At 45.4% G+C, this 23,916-nt stretch overlaps 1 protein-coding gene and 1 long non-coding RNA gene across 3 annotated transcripts in view; one reads left to right on the forward strand and one right to left on the reverse strand.

Moving 5' to 3' along the window:
- Positions 1 to 3,889, forward strand: part of BZW2 (basic leucine zipper and W2 domains 2) — a 37,202-nt gene extending 33,313 nt beyond the window's left edge. Inside the window, exons 10-11 of the mRNA XM_051962311.1 lie at positions 2,269 to 2,391; positions 3,528 to 3,889. Of these exons, the coding sequence (XP_051818271.1) occupies positions 2,269 to 2,391; positions 3,528 to 3,556 (152 nt within the window). The 3' untranslated portion in view covers positions 3,557 to 3,889. The remainder of the gene's footprint in view (positions 1 to 2,268; positions 2,392 to 3,527) is intronic.
- Positions 3,890 to 5,886: 1,997 nt separating this feature from the next.
- LOC127563957 (uncharacterized) lies at positions 5,887 to 9,719 on the reverse strand. Of its 2 annotated transcripts, XR_007954159.1 has the most exons (3): positions 8,194 to 9,719; positions 7,400 to 7,687; positions 5,887 to 7,140 (listed from the first exon to the last, which is right to left on the reverse strand). It is a non-coding gene; the product is annotated as an uncharacterized LOC127563957 (long non-coding RNA). The 2 variants fall into 2 exon arrangements; XR_007954158.1 differs by lacking the exon at positions 8,194 to 9,719 and having other exon boundaries at positions 7,400 to 8,109.
- Between the last annotated feature and the right edge of the window lie 14,197 nt (positions 9,720 to 23,916).

Here is a 23,916-nt window from a genome sequence, read left to right on the forward strand (position 1 = left end):
GAGTTCAAATCTGACCTCAGACACTTAACACTTCCTAGCTATGTGATCCTGGGCAAGTCACTTAACCCCAATTGTCTTAGGGGGAAAAAAGAAAAGAAAAAGACTTACATTATATCTTTCTGGCTTCTTAAATTATTTTCTTTGTTTAGAATCTCTGGATTTGGGCATAATATTCCTCAGAGCATTCATTGGGGGGTTTCTTTTCGAAGGTGTCCAATGGAGTGTTTCTTTTTTCTTTTCTTTTTGCACTTTTTGTTCTAAGAGATCTGAACAATTTCCTCTCAAGAAATCTTGAGATAATATATATAGGATTTTTTTTCTTGGTCATATTTTTATATAATTCAATGATTCTTAAATTATTGCTCTTTGATGTTTTTTTTGGGGGGGTCAGTTTTTGATAAGGTACCTTACTTTTTTTTTTCCCAATTTTTTTAGTCTTGTCACCTTTAAAAATATTTCTTAATACCTCATGGCATCATCAGTTGCTAATTAGTCAATTCTCAGAGAGAGATTTTCTTAGATGATGTTTTATACTTATTATTCCAAGCTTTTAATTCTCTTTGCAAATCTTTTTTCCCCACCATTCTCATTTATTTTATAATTTTCCCCTCTACTGTTCTTATTTGGTTTTTAAAACAATTTTAGCTTTAACAAAAACCACCCTTTTTCTTCTTCTCTTCCTGGAATTATGGTTGTACATTTTCTCAACCTGTATTTTCCTTTGAGACTCTGCTTGTAAATGTTTTGAAGTCGTTTCTCATTGATGTCATTGTTTTGAATTTTTGTCCTTGAGAATCCCTGTGACGTTAACTGTTTGTGGTGGGATGTACTTTTGGTTTCCTCATTCTTCCCGACCATTTCTTGCCTCAGAAAGAATATCGGTGCTGGACTCTGCTCACTTCTTGCAGGAATATTTGGGGTGAACTTTTGTCCTCTGCATTTTTTTTTTTTACTGCTTTCTGAGAGTTGGGTTATTCTGGGATCTCAGGGTGAGCTCTGGCTGGGAACCTGGGAACTTTCAGTGGCCCGACCTAAGACAGTCTCATCGTTGCCTTCTTGGTCTTAGTTCTGCAAGTTGTTGATCTGGTTTTACGTCTAGGTGTGTTGACTTGCTCCTGGCTGGAAGGTCTCGTTCGCCTCTGTTGGTCCAATGGCAGAACTGGAGATTTCCCTTTGGTCTGGGATTCTTACCCTTGTTCATTGGATCGTTGCAGGTTCCAGATAGACTTGGAGGAAGAAGGAAGAAAGGATGAAAACAAGAGCTTCCTGAGCCTTGCTGTTTGCTAGGCACTGCGTGGAGTGTAGGACATATAAGAAAAAGAAAGTCCTTGCCCTCAAAGCGCTTATGTTCTAGACAAGAGACAAAAGGGAGCTGAAAAGTGGGAGGGGGATAAAGGGAGCCAGCACAGGGACATGGCTTTGATGACTTGAAGCCCAAACAAGGCTGGAGGGGATGAGCCAGGTCTGGAGGTTCAGGGAGAACTTCCCAAATAGGGGGAGGGGGGGTTCTTACAGAGGGATATCCCAGAGGGAAAGACCTCAGAGGTGGATGTAGATTCCAGGAGGAACTGCCAGGAGGCAGGGTGGGTAGTGAGCCAGGCCTGGAGTTTAAGTCTGCCCTCAAGCACTCTCTGTGTGACCCTGGATAAGTCATTGAACCCTGTTTGCCTCAGTTTCCTCACGAGGGGAAGGAAGTGGCCAATTATGCCAGTATCTTTGTTGAGAAAACACCAAACAAGTCATGCAGAGTCAGACGTGACTGAACGACAAAAGTGAAAAATCAGAAACTGAACCTGAGTGGGGTGCCAGCCTTAGACTAGTTCCCTCAAGTGTCTGTGCCTCAGTTTCCTTGTCTTTAAGTGAAGGTTTGGGCTCTGTGTGACATCATGGGAAGAGAGTCAGGAGTCGGGGGGCTTGTATTGGAATCCTACCTCTGACGCTGATTTGCTGGTGACCGTGGAGGGGAGGGGGTATAACTCTGATCCTCAGTTGTGTCACCTATAAAATGGGGTAGTAATCCCTGGAATACCCACCTTCCAGGGCTGTTTGGAGTTATCAATCAAAAAGTGGCAAATACTCTTATTATTTCTGGAATTTTAAAGACTGATTTTGGGGGGGAATCTTGTCCATGATTTAGGGGGTTTGTCACCTGTTAAAATGGAAGGTCCCCTGGTTATGGCTTATAAAAAGCCGAGACAGTGGTAAGGGGAGGGGGAGTTCGGTCTCCCCGCTGGGCCCTGACCCCTTCGGGCGCGCTCTCCTTCACAGCCGACGTCCTAAGTGAAGAAGCCATCTTGAAGTGGTACAAGGAAGCCCACGTGGCCAAAGGCAAGAGCGTCTTTCTGGACCAGATGAAGAAGTTTGTCGAGTGGCTGCAGAATGCGGAGGAAGGTAGGAGCAGCCCTTTGTGGTGCAGGGCCCGCAGGCAGGAGCTAGAGGGGGGGGAGGGTTTGGTGGGTGCCTTGGTCTTCCCAGCAGGTCAGCCTCCCACCAAGGCTGCCTCTGACACCAAAGGGCTTCCCGCCTTCTCTACCCGGGTGTGACCTTTGCCCAGGGAGAACGAGGGTACCTGTAGACAGTCCTAGTCAGCAAGGACTCGAGGCCAGGAAAAAACTGCTTGTATGTGTGTGTTTATATATAGATATATGTTAATGTATATATGTTCATTTATATAATATGTATATACGGTATTTATATGTAAGCACATACACAAAAATGTATACTTACATATATGCACGTGCACATATAGACATTTATTTATTTTATTTCTGTGGAGAGCCACATCTCTTTATGTCAACCCACCCCTATAAGCCCAGCTCCTGGACACGCGACAGGCCCGTTCCCACTACACATATGATGGAGTCTGTACATGCAACAGGCCCGTTCCCACTACATGTATGACAGAGTCTGTACATGCAACAGGCCCGTTCCCACTACATGTATGACAGAGTCTGTACACATGACAGACCCCTTCCCTCTACACATATGAAGGAGTCCATACACACGACAGGCCCGATCCCACTACACACTGACTCGCTCCCTGTCGGCAGCAGACTTCAGCTGCCCCAGGACTGTTGTTGAGGCCGGATGCCCAGGGATTGGGGCTGGGGCACGAGACAGAGGGTGTTCAGTAATAATAATATTATTATTAGAAATAATCAAATAAATAACAAATAAAATATGATTCATAAAATTTTAAGCCGAAGTAAAACCATTAAAGTTGTCCGTGGATAACTGCGGGAACCCCAAGGAACAGCCGTTCTGGGGATACAAGGCGTTAGAGCCGGACGAACGGCGGGCACAGCCTGGCTCCGACAAGCCCTCAGGAAGCACTGACTGTGCGCCGGGACCCGGGCTCAGCCTTTCTCCTCATGTCGGCGCCGTGGGCAGCCCCCAGCCCAGGAAATGTAGAACAGGCCCGAGCCAACTCAGTCTCTGGGAAAGGCCTGGAGGCTGCTTGTTTCTCTCCTTCCCTCGGTGACACAAGGAGCCACGTTCAGAGCCCGTTCTCTTGTCTCCTCCCTCAGAGTCTGAATCGGAAGGGGAGGACAATTAGCGGCCGCGCTCCGGCTCTCCAGGCCGCCACCAGGGCCTCTTGGGGAACGCTGTCTCCTTCAGGAAACGAGCCTGGCTCCCGCGCCTGTCCGGCTGCCCTGGTGTAGAGGGGGTCCCACCCCACTAGGGAGGCCCTGCCCGCCTCCCCCAGCCCCCCTCAGACGAAGCCATCCAGCGGCCCGGCTTCCTCGGCTGTAGCCGCCCTTTCAGGTACCCGGCCAGGGGCTATCGCGGGCTCGGGTCTCTACTTCTGTATTTGCTTGTGTATGTGATCAGACAAAACCACTTTTTTAAATAAAAAAATAATAATAATAAATGGCTTTTTTAAAAATCAGCGGACCAGAGCGTTTGTTCTTCAGGTGGACAAGAGGCCTCTCGTCTCCTCTTCCTAACTCGGTCGCTTCTCCCCCTGGCTCCCGTTTCTGTGGCGCTTTAAGGTTTACGTCAGCGCTGTTTTTATCCCTGATTGGAGGGGACAGTCTGACTGAGGCCGTGGCTTCCAAGGAGGGCTTCCGGGCTGGGAAGCGTCCCCAGCCGGATCAGAACTCAGACTCGGGCTCCCTCGTCCGGCCTCCGTCCCCTTCTCCATCCCTGGGTCAAGCTGAGAGCGCTGGTTATGTCAGCACTCTGGAGAGAGCCATGGTAGGAGAAGGGACTTCCACTGGTAACTGGAACCATCCAGAAGCTACTCAGGTGGGGGCCTGGTTAATATAAAAGTCCTTCTGGGGAGACCTGCCAGGGATGGGGATCCTAAGTCACTAAGGATTCTGGGAAGAAATCTGCCGTCTTCCTTAGTGACTGAGGCCCCTTGCCGGTCAGTGAGCTCAAGCCCTGCCAGGCCAAAGAGATGCTATATGAGTATGAGGAGGATCCCCCGACTGAACCCCAAAGGGGCCCTTTGGGAATGGCACCATCACCCCAAGTTGCATGTTTTTATTCTCCTCCCCTCCCTCTGCCATTTACATGAGGAAATAGAAAATACCCATTTTCCTGCTAGGTGATTCTTCTCAAGAGGCAACTGTTCCCCACCAGAGTATTCCTGAAGCTCCAGTGGTTTGGGGAATTTAGTAAAAGTCCATCTCGAGTTCTGAAAAAACCCCAAGAAACCAAACAAACAGATCCGTTGCCTGTCCCTGTTGGTGTTGGGTCACTGGCGTCCCTTTTTTAGAAGGCCCCGATATACTTGGGCTTGGCCAGAGGCGGGAGGAAATCAATCTTAGGCCTTTCTTGAGGTGAAAGGGCATTCTTGCTTCAATAGGTCACACCCCCTGTATCACCTCCCTAATTTGCACCATTACTTTTGCTGACACATGAGACCCCACAGCCATTTCCTGATTGGATCCAGGAGAGTTGAGGGCCCTTGTGATGAGAGGGAATGGCCGAGGGCTGCCCGTGCTCATCCCCAGAACTGGGATCTGAGGGGGGAGCTTTCGCCGAGCCTGGCGGGTCCCTAATCCTCTTATTGCCCCTTCTCCACTCTGCTCCGCGCCCCTTCTTGATCAGAGCGTGGAGTCCGTGAGCAAGGGCGATCTGGCTGGCAGGTGTCCACCTACTCCAGCTCTTGGGACACAATCCCGGTTACCACGGACTAGAGCATCACCAGGAATATGTGCTCTGCTCAGAACACCCCAGACTTGGGTCAGGATCCCGCCTCAGATCGTGGCCGGGTGGTCCCGAACAAGTCATTTAAGCCTCTGCATCTCGTTTGTCATCTGGAAAATGAGAATGTCGGCTTCCGGGTCCTGGCTGTGAGTCCCTTGGTCTGTCCACCTTTGAACGGACAGAGGGAGGGATTCCCTTCTAGACGTCTCCAAGCCCAAGTAGGCAGCCGGGTTGGTTTTAGGAGAACCCGTTGGAAGCCGGTGGGAATCAGCCAAGGTCCCTTCCTGTTATTCCTGGGATTCTGCTCTGGCTCCAGAATCCTCAACATGGAACCCCGAGAAATGAGCATAGGAGACACTGAAGGGCCCTCCTTCCCAGCCCCCTCACTCACAGTATTTATTAAACCCTTGGGGAGCCAGCCCAGCACCGATTGCCTTAGTACCTGCGGGCCAGCGACGGCCCCGGGCCCAGACATGCAGCAGCACTGGGGGTGGCTGGTACGATCACCCAGGAGACTGGCATCTTCCCGGCCCCTGCCATGAGCCCTGCGAAGGCAGGCTAGACGAGACTGGGACAGAATACCCACCGGCCGTCCCAGCAGCAGTCTGGCCCCTGGAGGCTTTCTGAGCACCTCTCAGGCTCTGCCTCCCCAAGCAGGGCCAGTCAGCAGCTTTTCTGACCCTAGAAATGGCCATTTCTAAGTGATTTAAGCAGCCTAGTGATTCGATTAAATTCAGTAAACATTTATTAAACACCTACTATGTGCTTCACACTGGGGATGAGAAGATAAAACAAAAGGCCCTCCTTCAGGGAGCTCCCGTTCTAGTGGGGGAGGGAAGGGGAGGATATACATGTACAAGGTAAGTAAAGACAAAATATCCACGGTTACACAGAATAATTTTGAGAAAGTACCGGATATGAAGAAGGAGAGCTGGATGGGGGGGAGGTTGTGCCCAGGCAGGGGGTGCAGGGTTGTGTGAATGGGCAGCAGCTGGCCTGTGGGCCATTTTGATTGGAGCAGGATGCATGTGAAAAACATTAAGTAAAACTGGAGGCAGCGAGGGGGCTCAGTGGGTAGAACCCTAGAGCCTGAAGGACCCTCACTTCAAATCTGGCCTCAGACATTTATTAACCGTGTGATAAGTAATTTAATCCGTTCCTCATCTGCAAAATAGGCTGGAGAAGGAAATGGCGACCACTCCAGTGTCTGCCCAGAAAACCCGCCATGGGGTCACAGGGATGAGCCCCAAAGTTTCTCCCTCATCCTCAAGATTTGAGGTGGAAATCCACTTTTCAGTAGCTTCAACACTAGCCATTTTCCCAAGTAAAGATGTCCGGGGCCTCTTTTTCTGTTTTCTTAAACTAAGGGGCAGTCTTCCTCCCCTCTCAAGGACGTCCACACCCATCCCCGCCCCCTCCCTGGTCACACGGGCTGCTACCCCACGGCCAGTCCAGCCTCTAGTTATTCCTTCTCTGCCTCCACTCTCTCCTACGCCATCCTCCAGAGGGCTGCCATATTGATATTCCTGGGATAAAAACACGGCCTCCTGAGCCTGGCATTGAGCCTCCCCAGGAGGGCACGGCCCCCTTGCTGCTATTTCCCTTCCCAGTGGTGTTGTTGTGGGAGGAACTGAGGTAACCCTAATCCCGCTTCCTCACTCAAACATCCACCAACCTTATGGGTGAATTGTTTTATTCCCGTCAGCAAAAGTAGCTCGAGGTGGGTTTAGGCAAAGGCGGGTTGGAGCGCTTGATACCTCGGGGTGCCCCCAAACTCCTTTGGGCTTAAATGGTAAAATAAAGCACGTTACCCATTATTAGCTCCCACCTCCCTCTCCCGCCTCCTTTTAGTGGGTTTTGGTCCAGCCGTGACAGGACGGTCCATGGGTTCACTTGGCAGAGACGCTAGTGTTCCGTATTCCGGGCCCAGCGTTCCATCCACCGCTGCCCCTTGGGTTCCGAGGCTTGCTGCCGAAATCCCTGCTAAGAGACAGGAGAACAAGGGCATCCCTTGTCCCCACCTGACACCTGGGGGCCCTCCCCTGGGCGGGTTGGCTCGGGAGGCTCTCATCCTGTGGTCCAAGCTCCCACATCAAGTAACCGGCAGGGGAAGGTCTCCCCGCGCCCCTGAAATGCCCCAGAGTCACCCCTCCCGCCTCTCCTCCCACTGACCCTGTACACGCCGGGCGTCTGGGTTTCCGCCGAGGGGCTGCCCCGCAGTCCAGGGACCCCGAGCGCTTACTTTTCTGTCACACGCGAATGCCGCAGTAGCTCGCACGGATAGGGTGCGTCCGGGTGGGCAAGCATTATCTCGTCTGATCCTGGCAGGGAGCTCTGAAGTGAGCGCCGGTGTCATCCGCGTTTTACAGAGGAGGAAACTGAGGCAGCCGGGGACTCGCCACGTGCTCGAGGTCGCACAGTCAGTGACTGTCTGAGGCTGGATGTGAACTCAGGCCTTCCTGACTCCAGCTCCAGGTTTCTACCCACCAGTCGCACCTCTGTTCTCCCGGTTAGAGTCCTCACCTCCTCCCTTAGAATGAGAAGCAAAGAAGAAGAGAGAGGGAAAATACAGTCCCCAAACTACCTGACCCGTGGTGTTCCCCGCCCGCGGCCCCCAGCTCCGCAAGGAAGCCGCAGGAAGGGGGGGTGTGTGCTTCTATTTGGTTTTCCTTGGCTTCTTGTTGTTCTGCTCAGTAACGTTGCCCGAATCAGCAGAGGGGGCGCCCCTGGCTCCCCCTTTATGCTTCTGGGGAGGAGGAGCGAGGGAGGGACGAGGTGACGGGCCCTCGGACTATGGAACGATAATCAATGACAATAACGACAAACACGGCAGCCCGCGTCTGTGGAGCACCCCCCGGCTTAGCTTTTTTTTTGTTGTTGTTGTTTAATATTTTATTTTATTTTATTTAATAATAACTTTATATTGACAGAACCCATGCCTGGGTAATTTTTTTACAACATTATCCCTTGCACTCCTTTCTGTTCCGATTTTTCCCCTCCCTCCCTCCACCCCCTCCCCTAGATGGCAGAGCTTACCTTCTTAGAGCCTCCCTAACAGCTCGGGGGGAGGCTATTGTGTCCTTCCACTGCCGTGCCCTCGGCTCACACTCCCCCCGGGATCCCCTGGGGGGCGCCCACGTCCATCATCCCATCCCCTTTGGCGGATGTCGGCTCCTCGAGGATCTCAGGCACTGGGGGCCCGAGGCTGGGCTGGGAGATTGTGCACAAATCGCTTCTCACCCTCAGCTTCCCGGTCTGGGAGCGGTGGAGATTATTGGCGGGCTCAGCAGCCTCGGGCACTTGGAGCCTCGGGCACTTGGGTTTCCGTTTCCTCTTCTCCAAAAGGGAGAAGGTGGAGGCCCCGGGGTGTGGAACCCTGCTGCCCCTCTCCCCTCCCCCACCCATCCTCTTTGGAACGGAGGGGATGCTCTGGAGTCACGAGAGAAGCTCACGGGGGAGGGCAAGAGGGTCAGTGGGGAAACAGCGGGATGTGAACAGGAGAACAGCTACAAAAGTTGGAAAGGCCGGCTGAGTGCCGGGTCCCGAGCTGGGACTCTGAGCAGTGACAGTGCTTTGCCCCACCCCCCTCCGGCCTACAGAGAGGCAGCCGGGAGGAGGAGTCCGAGGGTCCGTGAGGGCCCGGGACCGGCCCCGAGGGGGGCAAGAGCTTTCCGGCCTCCTGGCCCGAGAGAGGGACCGTGTAGGCGGCAGCCACGGAGTCGGGGCCCCAGATGTGGCCGCGGGCGCCGTTCGCGCCCAACGGGCTTCTGGGGAACCGAATCCACGCTTGCTCGGAGAAGAGGAAAGTGAGTGTCGGGCTGCACAGCCCGTGGGCCCGCCTGCCAAGGGCCAGATGGCAGAGCCGCATTTAGAACCAACTTCCTTTTAACAAAGGATTCTAAAATTCTGCTGCTTTGTTCGTTTTGGAGCAAAAATAACAGGCGGAATGTCTGCCTTGGCTCAGTCGCTGTCCCCGCCCAATCCCAGCTCCCACTGGCTCTGAGGTGGGGTTCATGCGTCCACATGTGTGCGTATGTGTCTCTATATACTCACGCATGTACATATATGTGTCTGTGTTATGTATGTAGAGCTAACATTGATATGACGCGGCTATATCCCGGGCACTACGTTAAGAACCTTACAACTCTTGTCTCGCTTGACCTTCCCAACAGCTGTGGAAGGCGGGTGCTATTAATTATGCCCATTTTACAGATGAGGAAGGGAAGGCAAGAAGGGTTAAGCTACTTGCAAAGAGTCACACAACGAATGAGCGCACGAGGTAAGGTTTGCATTCAGGGCTTCCAGACTCCGTAGTGCTCAGCCCACCGCACTAGACAGCCGCCTCCACTTCCCGATGATGCGTCTTTGGCTGAACTACTGCATGTGTCAGGGCTCAGTTTGTTCCTCTGCTAAATGGGAACGTTCATAGATTTAGAGGTGACCCGGTCCAATCCCGTCGTTTCAGAAATGAGGAAACCAGACCAAAAGGCATCAGAATTGTATGAGCCCTTCAGGGCCGTCAGACCAGCCTTCTCTAGGACACACCCGGCAAATGGTCATCAAGACTTTATTTAGACATCTCCGAGGAGGGGGAGGGAGTCATCCCTCTTCTCCCTTATTGTGGGAGCTCCGTTTAGGGAATGTTTCTTTAGTTCCTGCCTAAATCTGCCTTTCTGCAGCTTCTCTCCATCACTTCTCATCCCACCTTCAGGGAACAAGAAGAAAAAGTCTAGTCCTTTGTGTATGTTGGGAGCCAGGATATCCTTCTCCAGACTAACCACTGTCAGGATCTTTAGCTAATCTATACATAATCACGATGTGGTGTGATCGTAAGACCCTTCGGGAAGCTGGCAGACAGCTAGCCCAGCCCCGGGTTCCGTGCTCGGAGCTCTTGGAGCGTAGCAGACAGGCTGAGGGGCAAGGACGCTCTTTCCTGGGGCATCATGGTCTCCAGGCATGGATGCCCATCAGAGAAGAGCAGTTCTGGGGGGAAGAGACAAACCATGTGAAGGGTATAACAAGGAGCGAGTAGGTGCCTAATCAATGCATATCGCCCATTACCTCCATGGGCAGTTCTCTGGTGGAGGGACTTGCGTTACACAGAATCACTCATTTCCTGGGTGAGGAAACCTTACAAAAACCACTCCACGTGGGTCTGCTTTTCCCCACCTCTTCGGCTAATTCTCATCCCAGGGAAGCTCCCGATGCTTTGGGGGACACTAGTTCTAAAAGGCTGCCTCGGGTTTCCTTTAGCCTGCGAAACCTTTGTCCCGGCACAAGACTCGCTGACTTTTGAAGGCAGCAGCTGGTCTGGCTGGAGCTAGGCCGGGCTGGCTCTTTATCCTGGAAACAGAAAGCTGCACAATGGGAACGAACACCCGATACTTCAGTGGTGAAAGGAAGACAAAGAACAATTCAGAACTCAAGATAGCGAATTAAAACTCCTCTCGAGGCCGGGCTCCAAAAGGAGACAAAACAAGCGAGGACTCAGGGAAAGAGGGCCAAGCTCGAGAGCTCTCCTTCTGCTGCTGAGAAATACGCCGGCCAAACAAGAGGGAACTTGGTGAGCCGGGAACACGGGAGGATACCACCACATGCTGATTTCCAGCCTTTCCTCCATGCTGGGGAAAGCCAATTAGCCGTAAACCAGGTTCTAACCCCCAGGTGCTAATGTCAACATCTCAGTTCTTGGAGTCGCTGAGCTTTCCTCCTTCCTCCTCCACACCGGGAGCCCATTAGTGTGAAGGAAAATCTGACGCGGACAGCCTCCTTCCATCCTGCACCATTGCCCGTCATCCCCCGCACCCATAAGCACTTGCTGTCAGTGATCCAGCTCTTCTGCGAGATCTGGCACTCGGGAAACACTAACGTCCAATTTTAAAAGTCAACAAGGAATCTTCTAAGAACTCATTGTTGCACAGAGGTGACCTCTGGCTCTCAAAGGGATGCAAGCAGAGCATTCATACTGGCAGCTTCTATTACCTGGCTCGGGCATCATCCTGGCATTTAAAGGTAACCTCTTCGAGAGTGGCCACTATTGTATTCTTCATGCTGTGTCACCAGTGTTTATTATAGTTCCCGGTATATAGTAGGTACTTAATAAATGCCTGGTGATTGATTGGCAACAGATGGTGTCTGCTCTCCAAGAACTTGATTGTCTCTTGACTATAAGAGAAATTCTTTTTTTTAATTAAAGATTTTTATTTTCAAAACATATGCACAGATAATTTGACAACATTAACCCTTGCACAACCTTGTGTTTCAGATTTTCTCCTCCCCCCCCCCATGGCAAGCAATCCAATATATGTTCAACATGTTAAAATATATCTTAAATCCAATATGTACAATCATATTTATACAATTGTCTTGCTGCACAAAAAAAAAAATCAGATCAAAAAAGAATGAGTAAGAAAACAAAATGTAAATGAACCACAACAAAAGGAGTGAGAATGCTATGCTGTGTTCCAAATTCAGTTCCCACAGTCCTCTCTTGGGTGTAGGTGGCTCTCTTCATCACAAGATCATTGGAACTGGTCTGAATGATCTCATTGTTGGAAAGAGCCACGTTCATCAGAATTGATCATTGTATAGTCTTGTTGTTGCCATGTATATAATAATCTCCAGTTTCTGCTCATTTCACCTTGCATCAATTCCTGCAAGTCTCTCCAGGCCTCTCTGACATCATCCTGTTGACCGTTTCTTATAGAACAATAATATTCCATAACATCACTTATTCCGTTCTCCAACTGATGGGCATCCACTCAGTTTCCAGTTTCTTGCCACTACAAAAAGGGCTGCCACAAACATTTTTGCACATGTGGGTCCCCTTCCTTCCTTTAAGATCTCTTTAGGATACAAGCCCAGTAGAAACACTGCTGGATCAAAGGGTACAGTTTGATAACTTTCTGAACATAGTTCCAAAGTGCTATGAGAGGAATTCTTTGGCTCTCCTCATGAAACACATAGAAGTTATAGATGGATTGTAATCAGCATCAGGGGAGAGGAATACTCTCACTAATGAGTTCACGGATAATAATGATTCTAATAGCCGGCATTTATGTGATGCCATAAAGTTGACAAAATATATATCATTTGTATTAATGAAAAATTCTCATTAAAGTATAAGTAGTGGCTTTGATTTATCTTCCTTCTGTCTAAAAACATCAGCACAATTAGCTGAGTAAGGGCAAGATTGAAAAAAAAAGAAGAATTTTATCTACAATTGAGAAAAAAATCAGAGCCAAGAAGATAATAAAAGTATCCTTTTCTCCCTAGAAGCTTGCAATGTGCCAGGGAATCAGATATAGAAATGAAGAGGAAGCCAGGAGACAGAATGGGTGGAGAATACTTAGAAGTGTTACACTGGTAATGTGATGTAGAATAGTGTGTTATGGGTAAAAGCTAGACACAGATAAGGTGCTCTAGGGAAATTTGAGGAAGAAGAGAACACTTTCGATTGGAGCACACTGAAGCTGAATGGTCCCAGAGGAGGTAACTCCTGGGATGAGCTGAAAGAAAGAAAAGGATTCCAAAAGGCAGAAATAAGGAAGGGCTGTCTCTCCTTGAGCAGATAACTTGTACAAGTGCATAGTGATAAGAGATGAAATAACAAAAACAGAAAACAGGGAATAGATGGAGGTGTATGTGAAGAGAAGTAAAACCTTCAAACACTTATTATGCACCTTGGGCATGCCAGGCACTGAGGAGTTATACACAAAGAAAATAGTTCCTGACTTCAAGGAGTTGACATTTTTTTAGAGATAAGAAAGAGACACACAGATGAGTATACATAAAATATATAAAAAGTAAATATAAAGCCATTCTGTGGCAGTCAATGTCACAGTCAATTTGGGGAAGGGAGAGAATCAAAGGCAAAATAATATAAATGAGGAACGTCACATAAAGCTGGATTGGAGCTGTGTTGTTGAAGACCTTAAAGGCGAAGCTAAGAACTTTGAATTCTCTTTTATAATACACAAGAAGATCCTAAATATTTTTGAGGAGGAGACCGATATGGACAGATATTTGAAAGGTTATTTTAGCAAATGTAGGAGATGATCATTTCTTTCTTTACAAATTGGAATGATGGAAATAATTTTAATTTCTACCAATAAAGAATTATTTGATGTGATCTTAGGGAGTAAGTGACCCTTCTGTGTTAAAAGTCCTGATGGATTTTGGGGAAAAAAGATTTCAAAGGATTCAGAGAAAGGAAAGATAGAATCCAGCAGTCTAATATTCCAAGGACAAAGTCAGCTTTAGAGAGATGGGAAACTCATAAGAATTAAATTCTGAAAACCCAGCAGCTTGATGGGCCAGTGAATAGAACATGGGCCCTGAAGTCAGGAAGACTTCAAATCTAGCCTCAGACACTTACTGCTTAGTAGTTGTATGACCCTGGGCAAGTCATAACCCCAGTTGCCTTGCCCAAAAAAAAAAAAAAATTGAAAACACAAAGATTTGAAAACAATTCCAATGAGGGGGAAAAGGAAGAATTATCTAAAGAAATTGATGTGGCTGCCCAAGCAGCTGCTCATTTAAAAAAAAAATTTTCTTTGCAGGGAAAATTACTTTTATATTTTTCAGTGTAAAAGTTCTTTCCAGAACAACAAAAAAAAAAAAATTTAAAAGCTTATTAGGAGCCTAAGCAAGAGATAATTAGGGAGCTCATAAGAGCACTTAATTAAATTTCATGAATTCAAATCACCAGGATTAGACACACTATATCTCAGGTATCATAAAAACTAAAGGGGGTAATTGCTAAGTTGCTGTCAGCCCTGTAAGAAATCACAGAGAAACGGTTTTCAGAAAAGGAAGAAAGCCAGCGAACTTAACTTTGCTTCCTGGTAATATTCTAGAACATATTCAAAGAAAAAGGTTGTGAGCATTCACTGAGGAGATATTGAGTTTCCTCTGCCAGTATTTCTGTTTCAATATTGGGCAATTAAAAAATGTGTTATGTAATCAATACAATACATTACCAGCCGTTCTGATGAAGAGGAATCCCCTTCCTTTCCTCAGGTTTTAGCAAAGCTCTTTGGGGTCATCAGTTATAGAACTCATCACCAACATCACCCTCTGTTCCTCAGCTGTCACCAGCCCCACAGCATTAACGACAGTTCTGACTCCATGTACCTTCCATTATGTAAACTCAACTTGAGCATAAATAAGAAATGCTCCAGTTATGTTAACTGTGTAATACTGTGCTCTCTCTGTCTCTACTCCTGTCCCTCGGCCTAGAGCTCCTGAGTCTCCTCTCCCTCCCCCATGAAAAAAAAAATCCTCCTAGTGAAAGCAGAAGAATGGATGCTGGGAAAATTCACCTCTACCACAATAAGACACTAACACAATGCCACAGTGTCCCTGGGTCTGGCTACCATCAATTCAAGGGCCTCATGAGGCCCTGGGACTCTCCTGGTTCTGTCCCACTCACCACATTCTTCCTCTTGGTTTTGGCCATTCCCCAGTGGCTGGCTCAGGTGTTCCTCCTCCTGCTCCCTCTTCTCTGTCCCCTAACTTTACATATTCAGCCACTTCCCCCCACGAGCTCTTGGCCCCCTTCCTGCTTCCCTCTTTTCCCCAAGTCCACGGGCAAATTCAAATTAGGAAAGGGCTGCAGAATGGTCTGTTTATGTAAAGAGAGAACTGCCTGGATCATTGCAGGGAAAAGTCAATAAAGCAATAATCCAACCATTTTATAAAGACGCACTAACAATGTAACAATGAAATAATTGTTCTCGGTCCCCTTATAAAACTGGGGGAGACAGGAAATTTGTGAATGTCTTGTTTCCAACACACACATACATACACACACACCCGAAATAGTTTCAGATGTATAGCCATTTATATAATATATACTAATTAACTAATTAGTTATTAATTATAACTAATTAACTAAAAGTATATAGACAATTTTCTTTTTCCTGAATATTTTATTCCTCTCAATTACATGTCAAACAATTCTTAATGTGCATTTTAAAAAGTTTTAAGTTCCAATTTCTATTCATTTTTACCTCCTCTCAGCAATTAGATTATATATGTGTAATCATATAAAATATTTCCACATTAGTCTTTTGCGGGAGAAAATGAAGGGAAGAAAGGAAGAGAAATGAAGAAAAAAAAGAAAAAAAGGATGGAAAGAACGAAGAAGGAAGAAAAGAAGGAAGGAAAAAGGAGAGAAAAGGAAGGAGAGGTGAAAGAAGAAGGAAGGAAGGAAGGAAGGAAGGAAGGAAGGAAGGAAGGAAGGAAGGAAGGAAGGAAGGAAGGAAGGAAGGAAGGAAGGAAGGAAGGAAGGAAGGAAGGAAGGAAAGAAAGTATGTTTCAATTTGTATTCAGATGCTTTCAGTCTTGATTTGGAAGCTGATAGCACTTTTTCCTCATTATTCTTTTGGGATCATCTTGGATTATTGTAATGCTGAGAATGCCATTCAGTTGGTCATCATACAATACTGATGTTACTGTGTACATGGTTCTGGTTCTGCTCTCTTCATTCAGCACCACTTCCTGAAGTCTTTCCAGATTTTTCTGAAATCATCTTGCCATTTCTTATAGCACAAAAATATTCCATTACAATAAATCTAACAGCTTGCCCAGGCATTCCCCAATAGATAAGGGATCACCTCAATGTCTAATTCCCAGCCAACATAATAAGAGCTTCGGTAATTATATTTTTTTACAAATAGGTTCTTTTATCTTTTTAATATATATACATATATGTATATATATGTATATATGTATATCTTTAGGATAAAGATCTAGTAGTGGTATCAAAGGGGATGTACAGCTTTATGGTCTTTTGGGCAGTTTCAAATTGCTCTCCACCTACAGGGCATTAGTGTCCCAGTTTTCCCACACTCCCTCCAATCCTCCCACATTTACCATTTTCCTTTTCTGTCCTATTAACTAATCTGACAGCTGTGAGGTGGTACTTCAGAGTTATTTTAATATGCATTTCTCTAATCAGTAGTGATTTAAGGATTTTTCCCCCTGAGGCAATTGGGCTAAGTGAATTGCCCAAGGTCACACAGCTAGGACAGGTTAAGTGTCTGAGACCAGATCTTCCGGATCTGACTTCAGGGCTGTGCTCTATCCACTGCACCACCTAGCTGGATTTAAGGCATTTTATATGACTATAAATAGTTCCGATATCTTTGTTTGAAACTTGCTCAAAAAAACAATTTTCAAGGAAGAAATCCAAGCTATTAACAATAAAGAGGACTTCAAAGCTCTTATATTTAGATCAATGCAAATTAAATGTAAATTCTATTCTCACACTTATCCTATTGGTAATACTGGCCAAAAAAGGGAAACGACCAATGTAGAGGAGCTGAGAGAAAATAGCACATTAGGTCATTTTAGTGGAGATATGAGTTGACACAGTCATTAAGGAAGTTATGTGAAGTTATGGCTAGAAAGTCACTTAATTGGCACATGCTTTGACCCAGTAATGGCCCATCACTAGGTCTATACTTACCGTTCCACTCAGGGATAGGTTATAGGTACCTGGAAAGTGATTGTTAAATTGTCTAGTCAGTAAATACTACAAAAAGGGCTTGATTTATTGTTTTTATTGATTAAATTTAAGAAAGCAATAGGAAAATTGCAATAGTATTTTATTTTCCAAATACATGTAAAGGTTGTTTTTCATATTCATTTTTGTTAGACTTTATGTTTCAATTTTTTTCTCCCTCCTCAAGACAGCCAGCAATCTGACATAGGTTAAACATGTGATATCCTCTTAAACATATTTCCATATGTATCATGTTGTACGAGAAAAATCAGACCAAAAGAGAAAAAAAAAACAGGAAAAAGAAAAAGCAAATAAACAAGTAAAAATATTATTCTTTGATCCACATTCATTCTCCATAGTTCCCTCTTTGGATGCAAACAGAATTTTCCATCCCAAGTCTACTGGAATTAAGACATACTTTTATTATTATTATTATTTTTGCTGAGGCAATTGGCGTCAAATGACTTACCTAGGGTCACACAGGATGTGTTAAGTATCTGAGGTCAGATTTGAACTCATCTTCTCTAGACTTCAGAACTGGTACTTTGACATACATTAAAAAAAATACATAAGAACAGGAATTTGTTTTATTGACTTTGTGTGTTTATTATTAGGACTTTGTTACTTCTGTTTCTTTTTTTTTTTCTTCTTTCTCTCTTTCTCAGTGGGGGTAGGCAGAGTTGTATGATAGGGGAAATATAGGTTTTTTAATTGAAAAAATAAATTAAAAAAACAAACCTCTTGCCTAAGTTCTGAGGTCACTTGCAATTTGCTAGAACTATAAAGTTTGGGAAAGACTCGGCAGGATCCTTCAATCCCTTCTCTTTGACACATCTGCTGCATCATTTACATATTGAGTCTCCAATGAGAAAGTGCTTTGAGGGCAAAGATTGTTTTTGCCTTTTCTTGTATCCTCTATCCTTCGCACTTGATTAATGCTTGTTAACTGACTGATGGATGTTTTCATCCACTTTCTCTGAGCCCTGCCTGAGCATTGTGTGAATACTGATGTCCTGTACGTCTCTCTTTTTAAATTGCTGATGGTCCGAAAGCTCCCTCTCCATTACCCAGTGATCCCACCGCCCTACAGCTAGGTCTTCTGGGAATTTCTCCCAATGAGTGCTCAGGCATCTGAACTTCACACATGACGCTGGATGTTGTCTTGGAGAAGAGTCTCATCAACCACGCCCAATTTAAAAGGAAATATAGTCCCTCACAAATTAGGACCCTTTGAGTTTTTTTTTTTTAATTTGCATAAAAACATTTATTTTTAAATTCAATCTGTCCTAGCACATAAAGGCCAAATGGATCTTATGCTGGTGCAGAAAACCACTGAGGGTTATTGAAATGTGACAAGCTAAACGGATCAAAGCAAGGGATTTTTCGGATTCATTTTCTGTTAACTGTGGAGATCACTTTGAGCAGAGGAGAGCCAAGGAAGGGAAGGGAACAGCAGTCATTTCCCCTGAGGCAGAAATGTACCAGCTGGAGTGAATTTGATGCTCGTTTTCCTTTCAGCCTTTGCTCCACAATGAGCCCCCGCTGTGGTTTGTTTTACATGGTCTTTAGCCGCCTTTTGAAATGCAACTAGTCTCCTCAGGCAGGACTGGGATGCTCTTTGCCCTGATCTGCTTCTCAGAAAGGTCTTGGATAGCTTTCCGTTCTCCTCCCGCTAGATGGCACATCTAAGATACAGGCTACGCTGGAAGGCTTTGCCTTCAGGACCTTGGCTGGCGCTTGGGCTGAAATTCTCTCGCCTTTCCTACTGGGTTAAGGACCAAACCTCAGGACCTCTCATACAGTGACCTCCTGTCATTGCATTAATATTCTGGCGTGATGGAGAGGGGCTTCAAGGAGCAGGGGGATACGGCAACGTTGCCACCCTTGGCGGATGGCATCAGCTGGCTATTTCTGAAGTCACTCAGTAACTGCCTGCCCTCCTGTGTGGGCACAGCCAGAGTGGAATGAAGGGCTTTATGCAAAATTCAACATGTTTTAAGAGCTGCACCGTTTCTAAAAACAGCTGTTAATGAGTTATTGCAAATGGCTCTGGCATCCAAGCATTCAGAATCCAGTTAGTTATCCTCCAGCCTCTCCTTCAGTTATGCATTTTTAATTCCTCCAGAAATAGCAGTGTTGCTTCTGGAGATGGGATAGCAAGTGTGAAGCTTGGCTCACTATGTATACCAGGTGATATCATTTTCAAAACGGAGGGAAAACCCAGCAACTTCAAATTATCTCCCTGATAATATATTAGTTATATAACTATATAATAGTATAATATGTAACTATATAATAGTTACATATTATATTATACTATGCTATATTATATATAAGATAATATCAGTTTCATAATCTATATTTTGTAGCTGTAGGCAAGTCACACAAAATCTTTCTGGGCCTCAGTTTTCTCATTAGGAAAAGGAAGCAGAAGGAACATGGACCACATACAGCACAGGGTTGTTTTGAGCCACTAATGTATCTCATAATATTAAAGGACGAGAAAGGACCTTGGAAGACACCCAGGTTAAGCTCATTTTACAGATGAGGAAACTGAGGCACAAGGTAGTAAATAGCAGAGGTAGGATTTGAATTCCAGTTCTTTGGTTCCAGTTCTCCCCCCCTCCTTTTTTTTTTTCTAATGTACCATCTGATCTCTGTCGTATATTACATGACCACTGTTTGGAAAAGCTCATTGTCAGCCCTGGAGTGCTATAGAAACGTCATCGCTGATGATGGCAATGATTGGCCAGAACTAAAAAGGTAGATAACCAGCCACTGTCTCTAGAAATCCTAAGGAGAGATGTAGCAGCCGCCATTGAATTGCCTTCAGCATGAGAGACTGCTCTATATTTTACATTTAGAGACAAAGCCAGAGGAAGCATGGGACCTGAATAATTAGCACATCACGTCGACAGGGTTTGCAAATGAGAACAGGTGCAAATGCATAAACCAGCCCCTGAAATAGGACTGTTAGGGAAGGTGTGGGGCTGGAGGGCACCCAGTGAAGCCGGCTAAGCTGCTTCTGTTTAGGAGAGTGGGGAAGCATCTGGGAGGGATGGATTCATGGAGAGAGTGGAACGTTTCAGACGGAATGGCCTGTGGGATATCTCACTGTAAAGGTCTGAGTGAAAAGCTGAAGTTGGGGAATTATGGTTAGCAATCACCAGCAGGGTGGAGGAGTGGATCATGGCTAGCCTTGAAGCCACATTCAAATTTGGGTTCCAACAGTGATTAGCAATGCATGCTGGTTATTTTATTAATGCAACAGACATTTTTAAGAATGTTTTTAATTTTTTTTTCCTTAATGACATGCAAAACCCATTCAGCATTCATTATTTATGATGATTTTAAATTCTGAATTCCTTCCTTTCCCTCCCTCCCTCCTCCTTGAGAAGGCAAGGATTTTGATAGATTATACATGTGCAATCATATTATACGAAACATTTCCATATTAGTCATTTGGTCAAACAGACTTCCTTCCCCCTCCCTCTGCCAAAAAAAAAAAAAAAGGAACATAAAATATAAAGTAAAAACTAGGATGCATTCAGACTCCATCAGCTCTTTCTCTGCAGGTGGGAAATATTTTTCATCTTAGTCTTTCAAAATTGTATTGTGGGAAACAGCTAGGTGGTGCAGTGGTTAGAGCACCAGCCCTGAAGTCAAGAAAACCTAAATTCAAACCTGCTCTCAGATGCTTAACACTTCCCAGCTGTGAGACACTAATTGCCTGGGGGAAAAAAAGAAAAGAAGAAGAATTGTCTTAGATCATTATATTGCTGAGAATAACTAAATGATTCACAGCTGATCATAAAACAATATTGCCCTTATTCTTAACAATGTTTTTCTGGTTCTGCTCATTTCACTTTGCAACAAACATTTATCAAGTTCCTAAGCTGGTCAGTGTGTAGAAACTGGAGACATAAAGATAAGGAACTTCGATTTCCTCATCTGTAAAATGGCGATAATAATCCTTGGAGTGTCTACTTTGGAGGACCATTATTGAGGAAAGCATATTGAAAAGCTAAAGGTGACTTACAAGTGTAGATTGATGTCTTTTCCATAGAGTTTGCTCATAAATAGAAATTAATATTGTAAGCAAAAATAACCACATGAAAGTCTTAAATTAAAAAGAAATTCTCTAAATTGAATGGCTTCCTATTTTAATTTCTACAATAATTTATTGAGCAGAAGAGTTAGACGAAATCAACAGCCACAGTGAAACCATTAAAAGATTGGGATTCTTCTGAATAATTAATACGAAAAGGTTGTCAGAAGGAACGGCTGAGGATAAGGATGGCATTACTGGCCAACTGAGGCTCATAAAAAAAAGAACAACGTTATGGGAACCCTACGCTCGTCTTTCCAGATGAAAACATATCACATGTCACCAATCCCAATGGATTCAGTCCATTTCTTAATGAAAGGTGCAAAACTTCCTGCCACTGGCTGGGCTTCCCGGGGTCCTGCTGCTCTGGTCTCTGCTGTTGCAGCTCAAAGGATATTTCCCCCCTGGGTGGGCAGCTAGGACTCTAGGAACTCACTGGCAGCTTCGAAGGGGAAGAGTAATGACCAATTAGCTAATTAGAATTTCAAAGGGAAAGGAAGTTGAGGGATAACCTGGCAAGAGATAGGGACTGGATCTAAGATTCATTAGCACAGAAAAGGCCTGGATGAAGAAACTCCCCATACAAATGCAGATCAGCTCTTTCCCAGCAATTTAAGTCTAATTGCATTGAACACAGGGAGATAAAGCATTTATTACTTGCTTACTTCGTGGCAGGTTCAGAGTAGTGAGAGTTTGTGTGTCAAGGGTGACCTTGCCAGTGTGACTCCAAGCTGGGACTTGAAGCCAAGACTAGCTCTTACATGGCCCTTCCACCCACTAGCTCAGCCTTTCTGTTGTGGGAGAGAGATTTCTTTAGAAAACAAGAGATTTATTTGAACTTTGTCTTGGTAGACAACAAGCCCCTCCCTTGAGGTGATCAGTTGCCAAGAGCCCGAGGCTATCAGGCACCTTAGAATTTCCCCTTCCTCCTCCATTGGGATTATGTAAACTCCCTTTTAGAATATCTAAGAAGGGTTTAGGGAGGAAGGTCCTCCCTGAAGGGAGCCGCGGGCTCATCTGCATTGCCTACTTCCCCAGTGCCTGCCCGGGTGCTAACAGCCTTAAAGGTGAGGATTACAACAGAGAAACTTGACTAAACCTTTCACTTAATCCTCAGAGAATTGCAGCTAAAGCTTTCCTTGAGCCCACAAGGACATAGAGACAAACCAGAATTACCAGAGGCCCCCTGAGCCCTTGAACATTGTAGGTTGGAAGGTAATTGAGAAGTAAAGTGGAAAAGGTGGAAGGGTTCTTGGTCTGGAGTCCTGACACCTGGTCTAACCTTTGCTGCAGTGCTGGGTCATGTGTCTGGCCCCTCATCTGTTCCCATTTCTTTTTTGGAGGGTGATGGGAATGATGTGATTCCTCTGATTTAGGGAAATCCCAGTGTGGAATCTCCTTCCATTGCTGCCCATTGGGCATTGTGTCTGTGGCCACTGTCTTAGAGTTATCTGGAGCAATAGGAGATCAGGCTGTCTCTTCCCCATCTGCAAAGTGGGAATAATAATAATAATCATAACTCCAACCACTGGCAGAGTCTCTGCCATATAAAAAGCACTTAATAAATGCTTGTGGATCGACTCTGACTTACAAGAGAGCTCTCTGCAAAGCTCAAGTTGTACAGAAGTGAGAAAGGCTACTATCAAGCTTTTACATCTTTAAATATTCTCCTGGGGCTTTGGATTCTGTTTTCTCAATTGACTGAAGGACTGTGGGAAAAGCTTGCCATCTGACTTGGGTCCAAATCTAGATCTTCAACGTCCTTCCTTTCCAGTTTTTTTTTACACCTTCCTCCCCAACATGTCCTCTTTGGACTAGTGAGCCAGCTCTCTTGGCTGTTCCATGGACAAAACCCTCCATCTCCAAACTCTGAGCATTTCTAGGTCTGGAACACCCTCCCTTCAGCTCTCTGACTACTGATCTTCCTTTAAGTCCCACCTCAAGTCCTCTCTCCTGTGGCAAACTTACCCAGCCTCCCTCATTTCAGAGCCTCCCCTCCGTGTATTATTTCTTATTTATCCTATAGATAAATCAGCTTGTTTTGTGGATATTTGTTTGCCAGTTGTCTCCCCAAGTAGATTATAAGCTCTTGAGGGCAGGAACTCTGTTTTGCCTTTTATATCTCTATCCAACACTTAGCCCAATATCTGGCATATAGTAGACACTTAATAAATGTTTATTGCTTAATGGATTAATCTTGGTTTTGTGTCTTAGAACTCATCTGATATTGGACAAGCCATTTAGGCTCTCTGGATGTCAGGTTCTTATCCAAATTAGAATCCAGATACGGTCTAGAGCAGCGTTTCTTCAACTTTTTCCATTCAGGACTCTTTTTTTGCCAAGAAAACTTTATTTGATTCAGATATGTAAATACGTAAAATAATCATGCAAATCAAACATTTACGATTAATAAATCAGAGTTTCATGGCCCCCACATTCAGTTATGCTTGAGTAATCAGCTTGAGTCATTTTGTGGAATAAGACAGTGAAGAATATAGGATTTTGTTCTAGACTAACATTTCCTTAGAAATAATAACCCCGTATGGGGTTCTGAACTACAGTTTAAGAAACTGAGGTCTGGAGGAGCTCTAAGGTTTTATTCTCTTCTTATTCTATGATCCTAATGAACTAGGCAGGTCAAACATGATGGGGGAAACTGATGCTCAGAACAACAAAGGACATTGGGCAGGGTGTGTGTGTGTGTGTGTGTGTGTGTGTGTGTGTGTGTGTGTGTGTGTGTGAGTCCTAGCACCACCTGAATTCTGACTCCTTATGGTCATTTTAAGGTTCAGTGTTGAACGAATAATATAGTTCTTCCTGCCAAGGATTAATGTTTGCAAAGAAACAGCTCCTAGCTCGGTACTTAATAACTGCTTCTTGATAATAAGAATCTAGCTTTTCTTAGGATCATAGATTCATAGGTTTTGAACAAAAAGGGACTCTGAAGATCGTTAAATCAGACCCTTAATTTACAGAAGTGGGGAGAAATGAAGAGCACTCCCAGGCATGTGGTCTGGTAGTCAGAGTGTTGGAGCAGACTTTCGGGAAGCCTGTGTCCACATCTACCATCCGTGTGGTGCCGGGGAACTCACTCCTTAAGCCACAGAAGAGGAATCAGGAGATTGTTGACCTGCCGTGGGCT

Source organism: Antechinus flavipes, chromosome 5, assembly GCF_016432865.1.
Source record: "Antechinus flavipes isolate AdamAnt ecotype Samford, QLD, Australia chromosome 5, AdamAnt_v2, whole genome shotgun sequence".
NCBI classification, from domain to species: Eukaryota; Metazoa; Chordata; class Mammalia; order Dasyuromorphia; family Dasyuridae; genus Antechinus; species Antechinus flavipes.